The 17,965-nt window shown below is 46.3% G+C and overlaps 1 protein-coding gene across 1 annotated transcript; it reads left to right on the top strand.

The window, feature by feature from the left end:
* Window positions 1–3,424: 3,424 nt before the first annotated feature.
* On the top strand, window positions 3,425–6,169 carry LOC131290667 (uncharacterized). The gene has a single exon (XM_058319830.1). It carries the CDS (start codon window positions 3,425–3,427, stop codon window positions 6,167–6,169), a length of 2,745 nt encoding a protein of 914 aa, XP_058175813.1.
* Window positions 6,170–17,965: the final 11,796 nt, after the last annotated feature.

Raw genomic sequence — 17,965 nt, 5'->3', positions numbered from 1 at the left:
AGTGTCGGCTGAAAATAAAAACAAATGGGAACGTAAAGTGTGGTGCGACTATTTGTTGATTAACGCTTTGTAAAACACTTCCTGCATCTGCAATCAAACTAAACCACCCATCAATGCAAAGCTTCAGCAAGTCCAGCCTGGTTGTTAAGTGACTGTGCTCAAACGAATGGCAACATTTGCAACATTTAATCTTCTTAGTATGAATTGTTACTAATGCAAGTGCAATGCTTCTTTTTTTTCTCCATCCCAGTGATCAGTTTTATTTTATTGTAATTGAAAGTTGCTTAAGTGATAGCTGTAAATTGCATCGAACAACAAATTGTTGAACAACTTGGAACTGATGCTTTGTTAACCTTACCAACAAACGGAGGAAAATACATTTCACTTACGTACCAGGATGGGATACCAGTCGCGGTGTAAGGTAAGGAAAAGAAGAATCACATAAAAAAAGACTTTACGTTAAAATAAGAAATAAAAACAAAGCAACAGAAAAACCACAAACTATAATCCTGAAAAACATTGAAATAGGATAATATGTATAAATGAAGTATGCAGAATCAAAACAAACTATATGGTTATAATTAAGCTCTCAAAACTCGTTTTTATTATCAAGCGCATGAACGCTACAAACAATTTATTTTAATAAATTTCTTTTACGTTGAAACAATGTTTGAATATCAAACCGGTTATTCAGGCATTTTAAAACGATGTTTATGTGTAGAAATTGTATGTGGATATGCATTATTATACTTTTCCTTAAACCTCTGTTTGGGGTTTGAATCCCTAATTGGGACTCTGTTTCTTGTTACAAGTTCATATCTCTTACCCTCTGGCAATTTGTAACGTTTTCTCTGACTCATTCACAATCCCTGCCAAGGATTCATTTTAAAACGAGTTACAAAATTCGTTAATTCAATAGTAAGATTCGACTCGCTAAATTATTCTTACTTAGTACGCACATCACTACGATAAATATTAAATACATTTACGATTAATAGAAATTGCCAAGTGCTGGTATTGTTTTTTATTAGTTTGCCCTCTAGCGGTTTGACTTAGGCCTCTAGGAAGCTGTTGAACATCATGGCATGGGGACACATCTAATTTTCTGTAGGTCAACAATAACTGGAAGAACTTGGATTTCTCGTTTAATTCTCCCAAAACTTTCGGTAAATCAACTACAGTCACGTCAAGGTGGGCGATCTTTTGTGTAAAGTAGCAAAATAATCGAACTAAAAGATGAAATAACAATGCCTTCTCGCTTGCATAATCATCAAACGACCGGATGAAAATGTCATCCGTCCAATCTGCGTAAAATGCAGCACGCAAATAAGAGTGGAAGAATCTGGAAAGCAATACCGGCAACCCGGGCAGGCGTCGGGTCAAACACGGTTAACTGAGAAAACCTCCTCCTACACAACAGTGCAACACTTCGGAGGTCGGATAAGCAAACGCGCTCTACAAAAATCCGTACGGCACGCCGCGTCACACCGGATTGCAGAAATTGCAACCTAGCTGCCCGAGCCCCGAGCCCGGAGTCATACGCAACCGAGCTCTCCGAGCGGTTTATTACTGGATTATACACTAATTAATTAGTACGACGAGGCTTCGCGCGAGTGCCTGCGTTCGGCCGGCAACATCTGCTGAAGACGCTGAAGGGTGCCGAAGAGGGCCGCCAGTTGGCGCCATTCCGAAAGACACCGCTCTGCTCCCTGGACTGGTGGGCTGGAAAAACTGGAGCACCGCAAGCCATTCATCAATTCAATTCGTTGCGTGCATTTCTCGCGCGCCTCGGAGCGGCCACATCTCGAAAGAGGGAGCGGGTCGCGAGCCGTGAATTTTTGCGGCTCGTAGGTGACGGTGGCGATGGTGCGATTTTCATTTTCACACCCACCACCCCCGTGGAGCCGTGGTTTTCCACCCGCGCAGCGACGGTCTAAAGCAAAACCCGAAGTAAAAACCCACACATTCCAACCTCTCTCTCGTGCTGCACTTCTTCTTCTGCGCCAGTTTCCGCAATTAAAATCCCATTCTAAGCCGCACTCGACGCGGCTTGGATGCAGCTTCCAGCGAACCCCCCCTTGCCTTGATTTTCCCAACTCCCGATCAAACGGAGTCAATTGGTGCATTCGGCTTTGTTTCGCTTTGATTCGACCCTTCAAAGCCGGGACTTGGGCGAAACTAATGATGTGGTTTTGCTTATCGCTTCGGAACAGGGCGCCCGGTTTCGTTTTCGGCTGCCAAATATGCAAAAATATTACGCAGCGGTTTCGGTAACCCCGCATGCGAAAAACGACACCATACAGTGTGAGAAACGCTAGAACTATGAAACCAACGATGATTATCCAAATGGTTGTTATGTTTCATGTTTTGATTTCCATTTCTATCACTCATTCTTTCTACATGCACTTGAAATTTGCTATCAGGCTTTGCCACCTGTTACGTTTAACAGATTAACGAGTTTACGTTAAATAGGTTGACAAGTCCTTTGTATAACTCTTTAAAGGCATATTGCAATTTTAATAGAGAACCGCTAATCCACAAACATGCAAAACAAATTGGTGGTGCTAAACCAAAACAACCTCGAAGTCAATCGAATAAAACAATTCACTCTATTCAAATTTAACGATTTCTACAATTTCTACAACCAAACTACTCTTAAAGTAGAGTAAACACGATTGGTAATCCAGCCATCATCGATAACAAATGCTAAGACGCTAAAACTTTCAATTAAACTTACGATAGCGTAATATTAACAGCTAACCAAACAGAATACAGAAAAGAGAGCGATCGATGTTGTGATTTGTCTGGTGAAAGGTGCAATGACAGCTGTAATAAAGACGGTCTTGTTAAGCCGCACATTTTATTACTTTGCAGTTAGATAGGAAATATTTATAAAGCGAGAAGATTAACTACGAAATTAAGGCAATTCGCGCAACGGTTTGTAAAATGACAGAAAAAACTTAATTTGGTCAAAACAAGCAGTAGTTTTAAACAAAGAGTTGCGAAATGGGTTACACAAAATAATAATTAGTGAATAATCAAGGTATGAATCCAGTTTTCAAATGTTTTATTTCTATTAATTGAATGCTCGAATGCAACATCTTACGTAGAGTTAGTAGTAGTAGAGTATGCAATACGTGAAAAAACAATACAAAAACATGCAAGATTTCAGACCCATACCGTTTGCTTTGTTTATCAATCTCTATAAACCAAATTCTTTGCTAAACATACATAAAACATTGTTTAACATACATTATTTGGTAAAAACCCAAATCTGACTTTTCTCTAACTTTCATTCCTCGTTAATCTTTCTCTATGTAATTATTTATTATTATTTATTATTTATGTTGTGCAACTGTAGTTTGTCATTTCTAATTGTGGATCTGTTTTGTTTCTCTTTTTTCTCGCACTGACTGCACCATGGATGTGGAAGGAGCGTGAAAAGCGGTTCGCTAGAGCGTGGATGGCGCTGACGTTTGCAGCGTTTGTGGTTCTTCTGCAGGGACCTGGCATGCCGACGGTGGCAGCCATTACGACGACCGACTCGCTGCTGGAGTCCACTCACACACCCCTCCCAGTGACGCTCGCCGAGCTCGAGCCGGAAACGTCATCCACGTCCGATCTGAGCGAGGCCGAAACGAAGGACCCGCAGCGGCTGGAGATCATCAAACAAATCCGCAAGGTGAACCAGGACGGCTCGTACACCGTCGGCTACGAGGCGGAGGACGGGACGTTCAAGATCGAGAGTCGGGATGTGCTCGGCAACATCAAGGGTACGTACGGCTACATCGACGTGAACGGTGACATCAAGCGAGTTTCGTACGGTGGTAGCGGTCAGCCGCCGCGGCCAGCCGCACTCGGTACCACGCTCTCGCCGTCGTCGACCACCGAGGAGGACGTGGTGCATATTCCACCCCGATTCAACCGCTCCCAGCAGCAACAGCACCATCAACTGCTCGTGCCGACCACCAGGCGTCCTCCGAACTATCAGCCGCCGCAGCATCATCTGCCATCGCACACGCCCCAACACGCCAGCACGCTGCGCCCGAGCGTCATCCAGACTATCCCCCGCAAGCGGCCCGGCTATCCATCGTCAACGACGACCACGAGCGCTACGACGGCGGCTCATATGAGCAGCTCGATGTCCACGACGTCGACAACTACGGCCGCCACGACGATGACGACACCGATGAGCACACCGCGCGGCGTGACGGAGAGCATGACCACACCGAAGCCGACTGCCGAGACAGGCGGCAGTCTGGCCGGTGCGTTCGGTGAGCCGACGACCGCCTCCTCACATATGTCTTCGCTGCACAGCAAACCGCAGAGCACGGTGCTCATCATACGCCCAACGCCGCTACCCTATCAGACGTCCAAAACCGCGGAGCAGTTGGCCCGCCCCGAGCGGCTCGAAGGCACCAGCAAGTACGGCCACCTGTCGGCGCCCTCCAAGAAACCGGTGCGTGGGAACTTCCTGCGCCGTCAGCTCGCGGCGCCAGCCGCCACCGTCGAGTCGGGCGAGCAGTACGAGGCACAGCAGCAGCAAATAGTCTACGGTCAGTCGGACGGCGATCTGGGCAGTATCTTCACCGCCGGCGGTGGTAAGCCGCTATACACGACCCATCCCGCACCGCGCATTCCAGCCGCCGTACTGGCGGCTCGACAGCGAGCAGCCCAGATCCAGAGTGCGCTGCAGGTTCAGGCCGGACAGAGCGGTGGATCATCGACCAGCGAGCGTTCGTTCAACAAAGAGCGGGTGTACGCGAAGCAACCGGTCCGGCCTAGTGTACGCCATGAGGCACCACCGGCCCAGGTCCTATATGAGTCGTCCACCGAGCCCTCCCTGGAGCACGGCTACGTGACGGATGGACCGGGCTCGGCGTCGGTCGTACAGATCCCGGCCGCGAACAGAGTTGCCACGGTAGCGGCCAGCGAGGTGGAGTCCGACATCGACGAGCGGCGGCCGATATTCCGCCCGCGTCCGGTAGAGTTCCGTCCTCGGGAGGCTGCACCACAGGGTCGCTACCGAACGCCGTACGGACTTCCACCCCCGCAGTTCGCCCGGTCCTTCACGCCACTGCCGCCACCTCAGGAGGGTCTGCCGTACGCCACCAGAGTTACCGAGAACAGCGTCGACGATGGTGAGCGCGACCCGGATGACGCCCAGCAGCAGTATCAGAACCCGCAGCTCAGCAGCATTTCGCCGTACAGGCAGCAGCGACGGCTGACCGGTGGAGGTTTGCCGCAACCATCTGCTGAAACCGGCTACGGAGGATCGCAGGTGCAGCAGCAGCAGCAGAACTCTTACCCCATCCCGGTGCCCTTCAATCCCGCCCAGTACCCACCGACGCATCCGGGCGCACGATCCAACCCGTACTACTACGACATACCTGCCGAACGCCCGCTAACCGCACGCGATTTTGAGCGTATCCTCCAGTTGTTGATCTTCCGCCATCAGCAGCTGCAGCAAGCGAGCCGGTACCGCGCTGGAGGCTACTACGGTGGCTACAACGGTGGCTTCCCGTACAATCCCTACTACCCGGGGCCGTCTCCATCGCCCTTCGGTCTAGGAGGACCCTACAATGGCGGCTATCCGCAGCAGCAAATCCCACGCCCACCACTCCCATACCCCTACGGATCGCCGTACGATCACGGTCTTGGCTATCAGAACCCGCTCTACAGCCCATCCGCGCCGAGTTCCAGTATGCATCCCGGTCCGGATGGGGAAGCCGATGGCGGCTACGGTCAGCCAGCAGCTGCTCGTCGACACGGCCAGTACTTCCGCCAACCAGCACTCGATGGAGCCGGTGCTGGCTCCACTTCCGGCTTTGGACTTCGGGCTGCGAGCGGAGGCGACTACCTGCCGCCGGACGTACGCGAAAGTCTCCTCTATCGCATGCTGATGCTCGCCATTCAGACCTCCGGCTCGAACGAGGTGCTACCGCTAGCCGCCCCAACCGGACCATCCAGTTCCCAGCTGCCGCACCTTGCTCACCACCTGCAGGGTGCGTCCTCCGTACCCCGGCCGCAAACACAATCCAACCACCGAATGCAGACCCAACCGCACCAGCCGAACAGCCCAGCTACGGTTGCCTCTTCGGCCGCCACGCCGCTGCCCATGTTCAGCAAGAAACCCGTGCGAAGTGTACAGATTCTCGGCGAGGAGTGAAACAGCCGAGCCCTAGCGCTCGCTAGCGATAAGGTTCAACATGCACACCGACTAGCTGTAGGGTACACTTAGCCACTTAGTACTGGTTAGACTCCGATATTCGCTTGTAAGGCGCCCGGTACTTACGCAAGGCGCTCTACTGCCAGACGTCTCCAAGGCTGCCCCATTCCTGCCAGAATGCACCACTAGCGTTTAGAATCTCTTCTCCATTACGGCGTGTTGTAGGTAGTGTTAACCAAAGTTTGTTATTATGTTAATTTTTCGGAACGGATGAAGAACAAAATACCACAAAACAATACGGTGACGGAGTGATGTGTCAGTACGATCGTTTGCTAACAAAGGATCACCTCTCGAGGCCTATGCCAGCTCGTGTTAAATAAAAGCGGCGGGTATCTGCCATGCAAAATTATTTACGTTGTTTATTGACGTTTGTTTGTGACTTTTTCATTGTCGTTTATTCCAAAACAGAACGTAAAAAAGAAGAAATGAATCTGATCCGAAGCGAGTAAATCAATTTCAGATTGCAAATGAAAGAAATCAAACAAATCAGAGTGACATGCTTAGTTATTTGCTATTTTGCGCTATATGATGGTTCAACTATGGAGTCTTTATTACATTTGGGGTTATTGGTTGGTTTACCAGATTGATGATCCATAAAAGAGCTATTCGGAGTTTTTGACAAGTGAACTCTTTTGGTATTCTTGCTTCATCCGATATTCTGCTTCAGCCCATTTCAGGCGATGTAATGTTGTTGTGTAGAGATAAAAATATTCTCCCCTTTGTACTCAATGTGGTTAAGGATATCAAGGAATGTTCATGTTTATTTTGGTTTATCGGTCTTCATTTCGTTTTATCGACCACAGAACTTTGAAGCATTTACATACAGTTCGTAAGGTTTAAAATGTTTGGGGATCGCTTACGCAAAACAACCACCAAATATGAACACGAAACTAACGCCCAGCTCTCCGTACAGTTGCCGTTTGATTGATTTTTCAATTTTAAACGTAAAACGCAGTATGAAACATGCAAAGGAAACATTTCAGGCCGAAGCTTGACCTAGCCACCGTAAGTGCAGGTGATCGGTCGCCATAAGCTTTCAGCTTAGCCATCTGTCAAGCTTAGGCAGCTGTCAAGCTTAGACAGCTGTCAAGCTTTCGAGCGAAAAGCACAAGGGTAGGCTCGAGCCGATCGTACTGCGATCGCACACCTACCAACGTTCACCAAGAGCGAGCGCACAGACACTTCGCTGCCGGTCAACCATCCCTGTCTGGTGCGCGATGCTTTCCATTTCGCTCAATCTTTCTTAAGCCGTTCGTCTTGAGCAAAAGAGATCGGTGGCCGCGCTGCGCGTGCTGTACCAGATTGGAGCGAGGATCGTACGCATACCACGGTTGCTTGCCTGGTAGTGGTGTTGTTTATGCCGACGCTGCGCTGCGATACCCGAGAGCCCCGTCGATTTCAAATTCAACAGCGCACGGGCGCACCAGCTTCAGCAACCGAACCGTCAAACGGATAACCGTACTCGAGCGGTACGCAACGCCCCGGCTGTAGGCTCGCGTGTTTATCCTCGTCCGAAAAGTGTCTTCCCACCCCCGTCGTCGTTCTTTCTTTCAGCCAACGTGAGTTTCACATTAAAATCACGACGCACATTTCGATTGCTGCGTATATGATTTCCTGGTTCAACGGGAGGCAAGTGTTTTTGTGGTAGCAAGTGTTTCGTGGTGAAATAGTTTGGTTGGCCCGTTTGTGAGAGGAAGAAAGGAGGCAGCAAACTACCAACAGCCCGCAACCCCGTTTTCTTCCTCCCCTGAGCTGCCTAAATGCTGCCAAAATGCCACACGCGGGAGTGTTTTTCTAGTGCGACCACGGGCAAAAGTTCTCGCGAGGGTGACGAAATTTCGATCGTCTGGATTTCACCTTCCGGCAACAAGTGTGCGGTGCGTGTGTGAAGTGTGTGACCGGGCGGGCAGTGCGGGGGTTTGATCGCCCGGCGCGCAAGGGGGTAATGTGGCGAAGAAGGCTCATTCTAATGGTGTTAAAATTGGCCTCGCCGAGTATTATGATCCCGACGGCCGGTGGCCGGATGACGCCGGATGCGCCCTAAGTTGGGGTTTACGTTGCGCGCAATCGGAAGTGGCTAATTGTTTCCCTTCCGCTCGGAAAAGTACTGTACCCACCCGCTCGCCGTTTGGTTTTGATTCGAAATTGGTGCCGTGTTTGTTGCTGTTGTGTTTCTGTTGTGCTTGTTTGTGTGTACGTGTGAGTCGGGAGACGCGCAGGAAAGTAGAAGAAAAAGGAGTCTCAGCACAATCAACCGATAAAATATACCGAACCGGAGCTTTTCGGCTTTCCAGTTTGTTTACTTCCACCCTTCGATCAACCTCCGCTCTCCCTCTCCACCAAGCGGGTGCGGTGATGCCCTTGTGTTCCGCGCAGTGATTTTGGCGTCCGCCCCAAAACCCCAATTTCCCAACGAATGAAAACGAAAATCAACCTTCAACCGAGCGCCGAGTGAACCGTGAAGTCGTCGATCCTTGGCTCGAGTACCTCGAGGGCGGATGTCGCTGAAGCTGGACGACCAAAAACTAGCAGCGAGTTCTAAGGTAGGTGTTGGCACTGTCTTCCTTTGGGTTGGGCTCAGATATAAGACAACAGCACGCATTCTACCGCTAACCACAACGCACAATCAATTGTAGGTACGATGGCAAGACGCAAGGCGACCAGCATGTTTGCAAACAAGATGTGTTGGGATACGATATGCGAGCGAGATATAAAGAGGAGGATTGTTTCCCATGCCACCACCATGTTCCGAATGAATCAATCAATTACGGAGCACATTAACCGGCATGTGGGTCACCAAACCGGACCCGTTGGTCACACGGTTGAAAGTTTAAACACCAAAAGGAATCATCCGCTTCAAGAGCAATTTAAAACTATTCGAAACCAAATGGGGTGTGAACGTGTCCGAAGACCCCGAACCACTTCAGCTGCTTTGCGAAGATGAATATCTAAGTCCTCGAAACCAACACCCGGTTTTATCACAAACTTAAGCAGTTAATTTATCCGTGTAGAGAGAAAGAGAGAGTTTTGATTGGCGATTGCCGGTAAAGTACTGCCTTTAAACACTCAAAATTGGGACCCGGCGATCACATCGTCCTTGGGCTGTTATGTTTGAGTTGGTTATGAAAATCGACATCCAAAAATTACAATATGTTTCGTCTGATTTCTACATGGATGATAACGATGAAATTAGACTGGAAGATAACAACGCTATCAACGTGAAAAGTTATTGAACTCGACAGCTTCTACTGTTCATTGGTTGAAGTCTAACGTACATACCTTATTAGAAAGGTTGATTTATTTTTAGTATCATTTAACACATTTTCACAAAGAGCACTAGTTCTGATGCATGGATTTATAAGTTATCGAACTAAAGTCTAAGTTAACGTATTTGTTATTGGATAACTTACTACTGGTTGCTGCCAAGTATCAATCGATTCCATAGCATCGACGTTATTGCAGTAAAATGCATTTGATTATAATTTCCCGTAAAGTTTTCAGTTCGTCTGCTGTAGCAGTTCTGTTGCGTAGTGTTATTTCATTCTGATGAACATCTTTCGGCGTCACCGAATACTGCATCTACCTTTAGCGCCAAAACCGTAGTAAAACAGTCCTGTTAAACGGCAGTTCGGCGCAGACCAGCAACGAAGCAGTACGAATTCAGTCGGTCGCTAATTCAATAAATGTGAAAGGTTTTGCCCTTCGCCGCCCTACATCCAGCAGCGGTCCAAAACCTTTACCAGCCAGCGTCCCCGGCCGTTCACCGCCGCCGCCATTCGTAAAAGGCACGGCGTGCTCGGGCTCCATTGACACAACTACATGTTTAGTGGCCGTTTTGGAGCCCGCGGGCTTGCGTTTGTTTCACTGCTGCTGCTGCTGCTGCTGCTGTGGAGGGAAACTGTTCCGAGGATGGCTGCACCTTCGGGTGGGCTTCGAAGGGGTTCACCTAGAGGTGACATTTATTATTCAAAGATGTATTAGCAACTGTCTCGGCCACTGGAGGAGGACCATTTTGCAACACAAACGCGTCTGCGGCGCGTGAAAGTTCGACTGAGCTGTTTGCTCTGCTTTATAAAACACACATTGTGATCCACCGGTTGTCAGCAGGTTGTTGAATTCGACCAATACTGCTATTCACCAGCTCTTGCTGGTTTGTAGCGGCCATTTGTTTAACCCTTTGTCACCTAAACATTTGGCGTGTGTCATTTATGGTGCCACCATTTTCAATTGAAAGATTTTTCTACACGGTCAACCATAATTAATCTTTGCGTTCCAGCCAGCCAGCCTGAATTTTAAAATAAAATCTACCTTTAAATGACCACCAAACCGCTGCTGGAGTTTCAGTGAACCGGGAAACACACGCCCCGGTGCAAATCGGATGCGTGATGTGCCATCTCGAGACGCGCGTGAAAGTCCAAGGAGAAACTTTTTCCCCCTTTTGCCTGTTGTTTGTTTTATTGTCGGAAGCCATTTGTTTTCTTTTAGTTTTGTTGGTCGCTGCGCTGCCCATTTAACGTTTCTTCTCTCAACTGGTATGGACACCAAAAACAACAGCAAATCCAACGGGGCGAAGAAACACGTTGACGATGCTGTGGTGTTTTAATTAGTTTTTCTCCACCCATTTTAGTGAACGAAAAATTAGTTAGGCTGTTAAAATGGACCATGGACTGTATTCGGGACCCATACCGTGTCAATTTCGGTGTACAATTGTTTGTATCCATTTGACACTCTTTTAGTGCTCCTTCTAGGGCTCTTTTTATCGATATAGCATGATATCGTATCATGTTGGAATTTATTTTCCTTGAGGAAGAGTGTTCCATCATAAAATGGTCTGCCTGGTACAAATGTATTTTACAAATTTGTAGAAATTTTAAACACAATTATTCAATCGAATAGTTGAAATCATAGGGAATTGTTTTGGTAAGTTTTATCGTAATTATATGCGACAAAAAATCGAAAAATTAATTCAATCCCGACATAATGTGTGGCTGATGGCAGACAAATTTGGGTAATGTTTGTTTCTATTCTATTCCATTATTTCCAATTCTTTGTTAGATGAGGTTAATAATATTTTTGTTGATCTATTTGTAGCAATCTCGCGGCCTCCAATGGCATCCATTTGTTGCGGCAAGAAGGCTAGTGTGAGGATCATGTTCATGGACTCTTAAGTGAGTTGTGAAATTATGTGAAACTGACGCCGATTTACCAATCTCTCGTCCCCCGCGCGATGCTGCTTTCGCGATGCACACATACATATATACATACGAGCGTGAACCTCCACCTCCAAAAGACACGGCTGAAGTTGAGGGCAGAATAATATCGTAAAAATCGGTTTAGGACGCTGCCAACTCGTGATCGACATGCGAGCAGAGCATAAGAAAAGGCGACCATAAGACAACACATAAGACAGGCCGCCGAAGGGAGACGGCTTATGATCGGCCATCGGAGAGGACTGGCGGTGGTCGTGGGTCACGAAGGCAAACGGTTTGGGTTCTTCGGCCGTGTTTTGGGCCCGTTTGGGCTTTTGCTGTACCCGCCCGGCTCGATCTCTACCTGACGCGGACGGGTTTTGAGTTCTCTCAAAGCCGCGCGCGTGAAGTGGGTATTTTTTCTTAATCCACAAAACAAAACGCTATGATGCTATGGGAAGCGGGCCCGGTTCGAGTCGATAGGGTAAAGGGCAGCGTATGAGTATGTGTGTGTTTGAATGCGGGAGTGTGAACTTAAGAAACAGCAAGATTTTCGAAGGAGCAAAGATGGAGAGAGAGAGATGGGTAGAACCACATTGGATGGCCACATGGAGGAGATCTGTTAGTTGTAGGACGGGTTTTTTTTGTTTACAACGCAACGATCAAGTTGAGAAGCATAACGCAGCGGACAAACACTGGTACGATGCTGCATAGGACCGTTTAGAAGAAACAGATACAGAAAGGGAATCCCAAAAAAGCTGTACAATGTTTCATTCGTTAAATATTTAATTTTATTTAGAAATGTTTTCTCGTTCTATTTGTTTTATTCGTAAGAAAAGTAAGTTGCGTTGAATATTCCATAATTGTGTACCTAGCATAGATATGTTGATTTCTACTGCATTGATCTTTTTAACGAGAATGCTGAGAGCTTGTTTGAAAATACTATAATCGGACGCCGAATTTGAGTTTTCATTTCCCTATGGTACTGATTACTAGAATAATCTCAACATGTTTGAGAACGTGTACACAACTGAAAGTTGTTCATTGTATTTCTTCAATCTAGTTGAGGTAGAATGGTTTGAAAAAAAAAAATGTATAAGGAAACTAAAAGTACTCTCTGATTAACACAACGACATTTTGTTTGCGCTTCTGATTCTATCGAAAGTTTCTTACTGTATCTCGGAGACTAGAATTTCAACTCACAGTTTGCTTCGAGCTCGATTGATATTTTGCCCGATGTTATTTTTCTTCCTCCGGTGCAGTCATAACAAACATGTGCTGCTTTCTTATCGGCGTCTATTGCTTTATTGCTGACGCATTCTGGATACGTTTGCATTGCGATGATGTTATGGCATCGTTCCTTCTCGTTGCAACGAAAGGCGAGTCCTAGATACCGGGGTTCTTTTATCTTCTCCAGTAGTTCAGTCGTAATGCTTTTCCCCCCGTCTTATGCTGTTTTACGATGCAACGTGAGTTATTGACAGATGCAATCGAAAATTCGGAGTTGCCTTTTTGCTTACTTGTTCTTCGCAGACTCTAGTAAAGCATGTCAAAAGAGGAATACAATTCTGTTTTGATATCTTAATATTGTTACTTCTTTTATTCTTCCTTATTTGAAGCATTCTGCTGCTTTTCGCTGTTCTTGGGTCAAGTAAAGGAACTATTCGTTGACCTTTATTTTGTCACGTCTTTAGCTAAATCTTATCGGAATCGTCACGCTTAAGCAGTGGTGTCGGCGTGGCTTATCGGATGCACAATATTCCCCTCTTGGCTCTTCTCGATACTTGTGTGTGCTGGCACTATCGTGTTCGGGCGTGTTAGGGCGATTTAAAATAACCCTGGGAAACCGGGTTTGGAACTCAATCGCCTACAAAAAGGTGGAAACCGTGACAGCTGGGCTGCGGAGGACAAAACACTTTCGACAAGCATTGGGCGTCATAAATCGTCCCCTGAAGCGCCGTTTTCCGAAGTCCTCCCCGTTTCGCGGGGAGCATATCGATAAACGTTTGTTTTATTTTTAAAAACACTGCCGCCTGGTTCCATCCCGGTGCATTCTGGGCAAGATCACACACACGCACACGTGGGAGGCTAGAACATGCGCCTGTTTACTGCACCAGGCACGTTACATATGCATCTCCATTCCTGTGCAGGAACTAGCGCGGAACGGAAGATAAACCTCGCGAGGCGTGCCTCGGTTTTTATAGTCTATTTTTGATCACATCTCCGATGCGTTTCATGTTTCCGCCGTTAGTGCTCGCTTCCGAGATTGCTATTCTTAACTGTTTCCCAACTGGTTTTTATTACCACGAATCCGGCGCGGACTTCGGTGCTTGCGTAAACATGCGATGCACCATTCATTCAGACCAGAGGGCGCCGTCACTTTCGTTTACGCCTGCAAACGGTACTCTTAGACAGAAGTTTGAAGATTCTCAGGAAAATAATATGATAAGAGACATGAAGTGCTGACACATTCACATGTTTTATTGGAGAAGTTGAAAACGTTGGAAGAAATGACATTCCATAGAAGTTCGAAAGGCTTTGGTCATACCCTATATCTGGATATTGAAATCATCCGGGTATAAGGTTTACTACTCCATGCGAGTATTTTTTTTTACCAGAAGCTTGTTCAAGGGCCGAACTCTTTGACGGTTGTCAAAATCTCATGGAAAAATAAAAAAAACACTGAAAACATGGAAAGTTGCATCAATACTTGTCGACAAATCATTCTAAATCTCTGGCGTAAGTGCTCAGTTATTAGTATTGGCTTGAGGTGAGAAATTTAGAAGATTATCAACAAATATGTAGCTACTGTTTATTGTTGATAAGTGATTATGTTAGCAAAGATATGTTTCTGTTTTTGAATTTTCCCATCCCCTTCCTTCTTTACACCTTCATCCGAACGTGGATAAAACGGATTGATTCTTTTTTCTCATGCGTTTGAAAGTTTTAATTTATTTTACACATTTCACTACCATGAACGCGAAGTGTTTAAGCGCTCCTAAGGAACTGGTCTTCTGCCGAATAAGTTTTACGACCTCCCCCCCCCCCCCCCCCCCCCCCCCCCGTATCCGTGCCGCGGGTACTTATCACTCTCGAAAGTACGCAGGAACCTTTGATCGCTCTCTTATCTACTCCAAATTGCCACGAAAAGCCAGAAACGGCGGGCGCAAGTCAAAAACGGCAGCAGAAGGTTGTTGTTCTTGCGTTTTTCCGCCCCGGAAGAAGTTCCGGAGTCCGGGGTTCGGGCAACAGAAGCTCGAACTTCTCCCCCCCGATTTGCCCGAACCCACCCACCTGTTGAGGGAGGGTTTTCCCCCAAATGACTCCCAGACCGTGGCGCGGTGGGAGGATTTTCTTCATTTGTCTGGAATTTTCCTAGGCCACCGCACGGGCCCCCGGTGTGGTTGGTCGGTACAAATAAATGGTATTGTTTGCTGCTGCCCCGCCTCACTCACCTCACCTTCGCTTCCCTTTCTTTCTCTTCTCCCTTTTTTGGAGCGCAACATTATCGATCCATTTTTTCCGCGAGCCCGAATCGCGTTATCGCGCGCCTGGCGGAGGAGTACCGTTTTCGGGGGAGTTGGTGGTAAGTTTTTCCTCACTCTCCCTCCGCACCCATCCCCCCCGCAACACGCAGTAACAGTTACGCGTCCGGAAAAAGTTCGGCTTGTTATTTTCGTGCACGCCTGCCAGTTTTGCTTTGGCTTCGGAAATAAAAAAGATTTCCCGCGACGGTGCCCATCTTCTCCCAGACTTTTGTTTTGTTTTTATTTTTTCCTTTTTCTTCCAACCCGTGGCTGTATCCCCTCCCTCGCTTATGACTAGCTGGTCATATCGTAAAAATTTCTCCCCAACACGCTGCTAAGTGAGCTGGTGAGTGATAATTGAAATTCGCAGATAACAGTTCAAACGCGTCCATTGCATTGCCTCGAGGGGAAGTGTTGGGGTGTGGGGGGATGGAGGGATGGAAGGTTGGTGCTTATGCTTTTCCCACAAACGCCTCCTCCAGCAAGAGGGGGGGGGTCTTCCTCTCTTAAACAGTTTTTTTTTGCTTCAACTAGTTTTTGATATTAATTTGTTTTGAGAATAAATCTTTATGAAGAGCTTAACAGACAAAAAGAAAATTATCTTTTTTAAAATTTCGTTATAAAAAACTACGTTGAGTTGTTTGAGACTCAGATAGATTGATGACAAACAATCACAAAGACAATGAAAAAGGAAGAAACAGTGATCAAACTAAAATGAGCTACATCATGAATAAGAAAGCAGAGCTTTAAAATGATAGGAATAATTAATATGTTCGGTTTTCTCGTTGTTTATTTATTGTAGGTTTTCTATATTGTGGAAAACAAGGAAAAGGATAAACTTTGTCGTTGTGAATTTTGATTTACAAATTCCTATTTTTATAGATTTGTATTTTGGATGCTTACACATTGTATTCCTGTTTACTTCCATACTCTTTGTTCCATCTTGTTTCAACTAAACTATCTTCTTTGATCATGATCATCATTAGATGTTGTCTAAATTTTCCCCACCACCCTTTTTTTAACTACTTGTGTTACTTTTTACCGTTTTCTCGGCAAGTGATGCTCATGGGCCCATATTGCTCGGTTTGTGTTAAGCTTCTGGCATTTTGTTCACTCTTCTTATGGTGTGATAATATGGTTCGAGCACCAAAAAGCTTACAGAAGCTGAAAGGGCAGGCTGACGTTTCACGTTTTCCTCCAATGTTTGTGATAAAAATCTGTCGAATGGGAAGATTAAAACGAACGAGAGCCCGTTGGCTCAGCTGATCCGGACACAAACACACACACACACACACACCGCTTCAGCTGGTCCGCTACCGAAACCGGGCACGACAAAACTTTCACAAAACCGGAGGAACGCATGGTGAACTTGACCGGTCGTCGTCGTCGTCGTCGTCTTCGTCGCCGTTGGAATTAATGTGATGGTAGTCCGTTAGAGAAAGGGGGAGGGGGTGGGGGGAAGTGTTGAGAAAGCAACCGTATCAGCGTAGAAACGAGAATGATTGGGTTCAATCACACGCTGCTGCTGGCCACCGGTAGCTTGAAAGACTTTGCCCGATCCGGTGTGGTGTTCGTGTCAGTAAAAGGAATGTAAATTTAAGCCCACCCTACACGGCGGGGTGGGGGGAGGAAAAGGGGTAGAGGCTCGCTAGCTCACCGGATGCACGTGCCATGACGTTTGATCCGGTTTGGTTGGATCCGCGCGGCTGAAGATGCGGACGACGACGTTGTTTTGTCGCTTGTGGCGACTCACTTTCTAATTAGCTGTATTGCCGAGCATTTTCCGCCCCGGAGCAGCACCAGCCCACCCCTCCCTTCCACTTGGCTTTGACCGATATGATGCGCCAGGTTTGACCGATGTGTGCACATTTTTTTCCGTGCGGAAGTTTGATCTTATTGGTCTTCATTGGGGTCCAACCTTGTGTGTTTTATCAACACTAACGTTGATTTGGTCTGTGCACACTTTTGTACCTCGATTTATAGTAGCGGTAAAGTTTCTTTTTTTTCTACAACTTTACCTACAGTTTCATTTTCCTTTTTATTTCCTCTCGAAAGCATCCATTTTTATCTGCAAGCCACTAATCTTTTTAATTCGCACGTCAATTTTTGACAGTTTTGACATAACGCACATGATGTTTATTCTTGCATACATTAATATTTGCTAAACACAAAAGAATGTATATGATACGATACTTTTACACTTTTCCATTTATTGAAGTATTCGCCATTAATACTCTTAGTGTGTTTTTTTTTGTTTTTTTTTTTTAGTTTGACTGGTTTGTGCCTATAATTTTTCGTATTTTACACAAAGATTTAAATGTATTTCCATTGTTACTTCCTTCGTTATTTAATACCTCAGTTATTAACATATTTTTCATGCATATTTCTTTCTTTGTTTTGCATCGTGGTTTTGTATTTGTTTCGTTTGAATGAAATTTTCAATCACGTTTGTGAAAGTTTTTGTGCACTTCTCTTTCCGGTCTTTATCAATACAATTTTCAATTTTGTAGTCTTTTTGTAAGGTTTTTTTCTCATTCTGGTCTTGAAAGATATTTGATTGATTCCACTTTGGAAAGCAAACTCCCTCGTCTAGCTAGAATGCAAGTAGGTTTTGAATCTCATTCCGTTGCGTTAAAATAATGATGGGGTGAATAGTTATTGCACTCAGTCTAACCGCTTCACCATCCGACGTTGGAAAATAACGAGCCGGTGAATGTGTATTGAAAAGGCGTTATTTTAAAATGTAACCGTTTAGGTATGAATTGCACAACCAACGTCGTTTCTTCCGATACTAATGTAATTGGAAAACACCAATCGGAACGTGAGGACGGGCCGGGGCGCGACACACCGTACGGATGCGCTTCATTTTATGTTTCCTCGTTATGATGACGGGCTTCCGGGGCGCCGAGCACTTGAAAGGAAAAAAGACCGCCATCGTAAAAGCAATCGTTGTCTCTCTAAAGCTTCTTGTTGGGTTTCGTTTTGGTCTAAAATAAAACTCCACATAAACTCCTTGCAGA

Source organism: Anopheles ziemanni, chromosome X (genome assembly GCF_943734765.1).
Source record: "Anopheles ziemanni chromosome X, idAnoZiCoDA_A2_x.2, whole genome shotgun sequence".
In the NCBI taxonomy this organism is placed as follows: domain Eukaryota; kingdom Metazoa; phylum Arthropoda; class Insecta; order Diptera; family Culicidae; genus Anopheles; species Anopheles ziemanni.
Note: the sequence above shows the minus strand (reverse complement) of the source record. Positions and strands in the feature narration are given on the sequence as shown.

Bases quoted from the DNA above. Each gene is read 5' to 3' on its own strand.
- LOC131290667 (XM_058319830.1), top strand. From the start codon at position 3,425: ATGTGGAAGGAGCGTGAAAAGCGGTTCGCTAGAGCGTGGATGGCGCTG.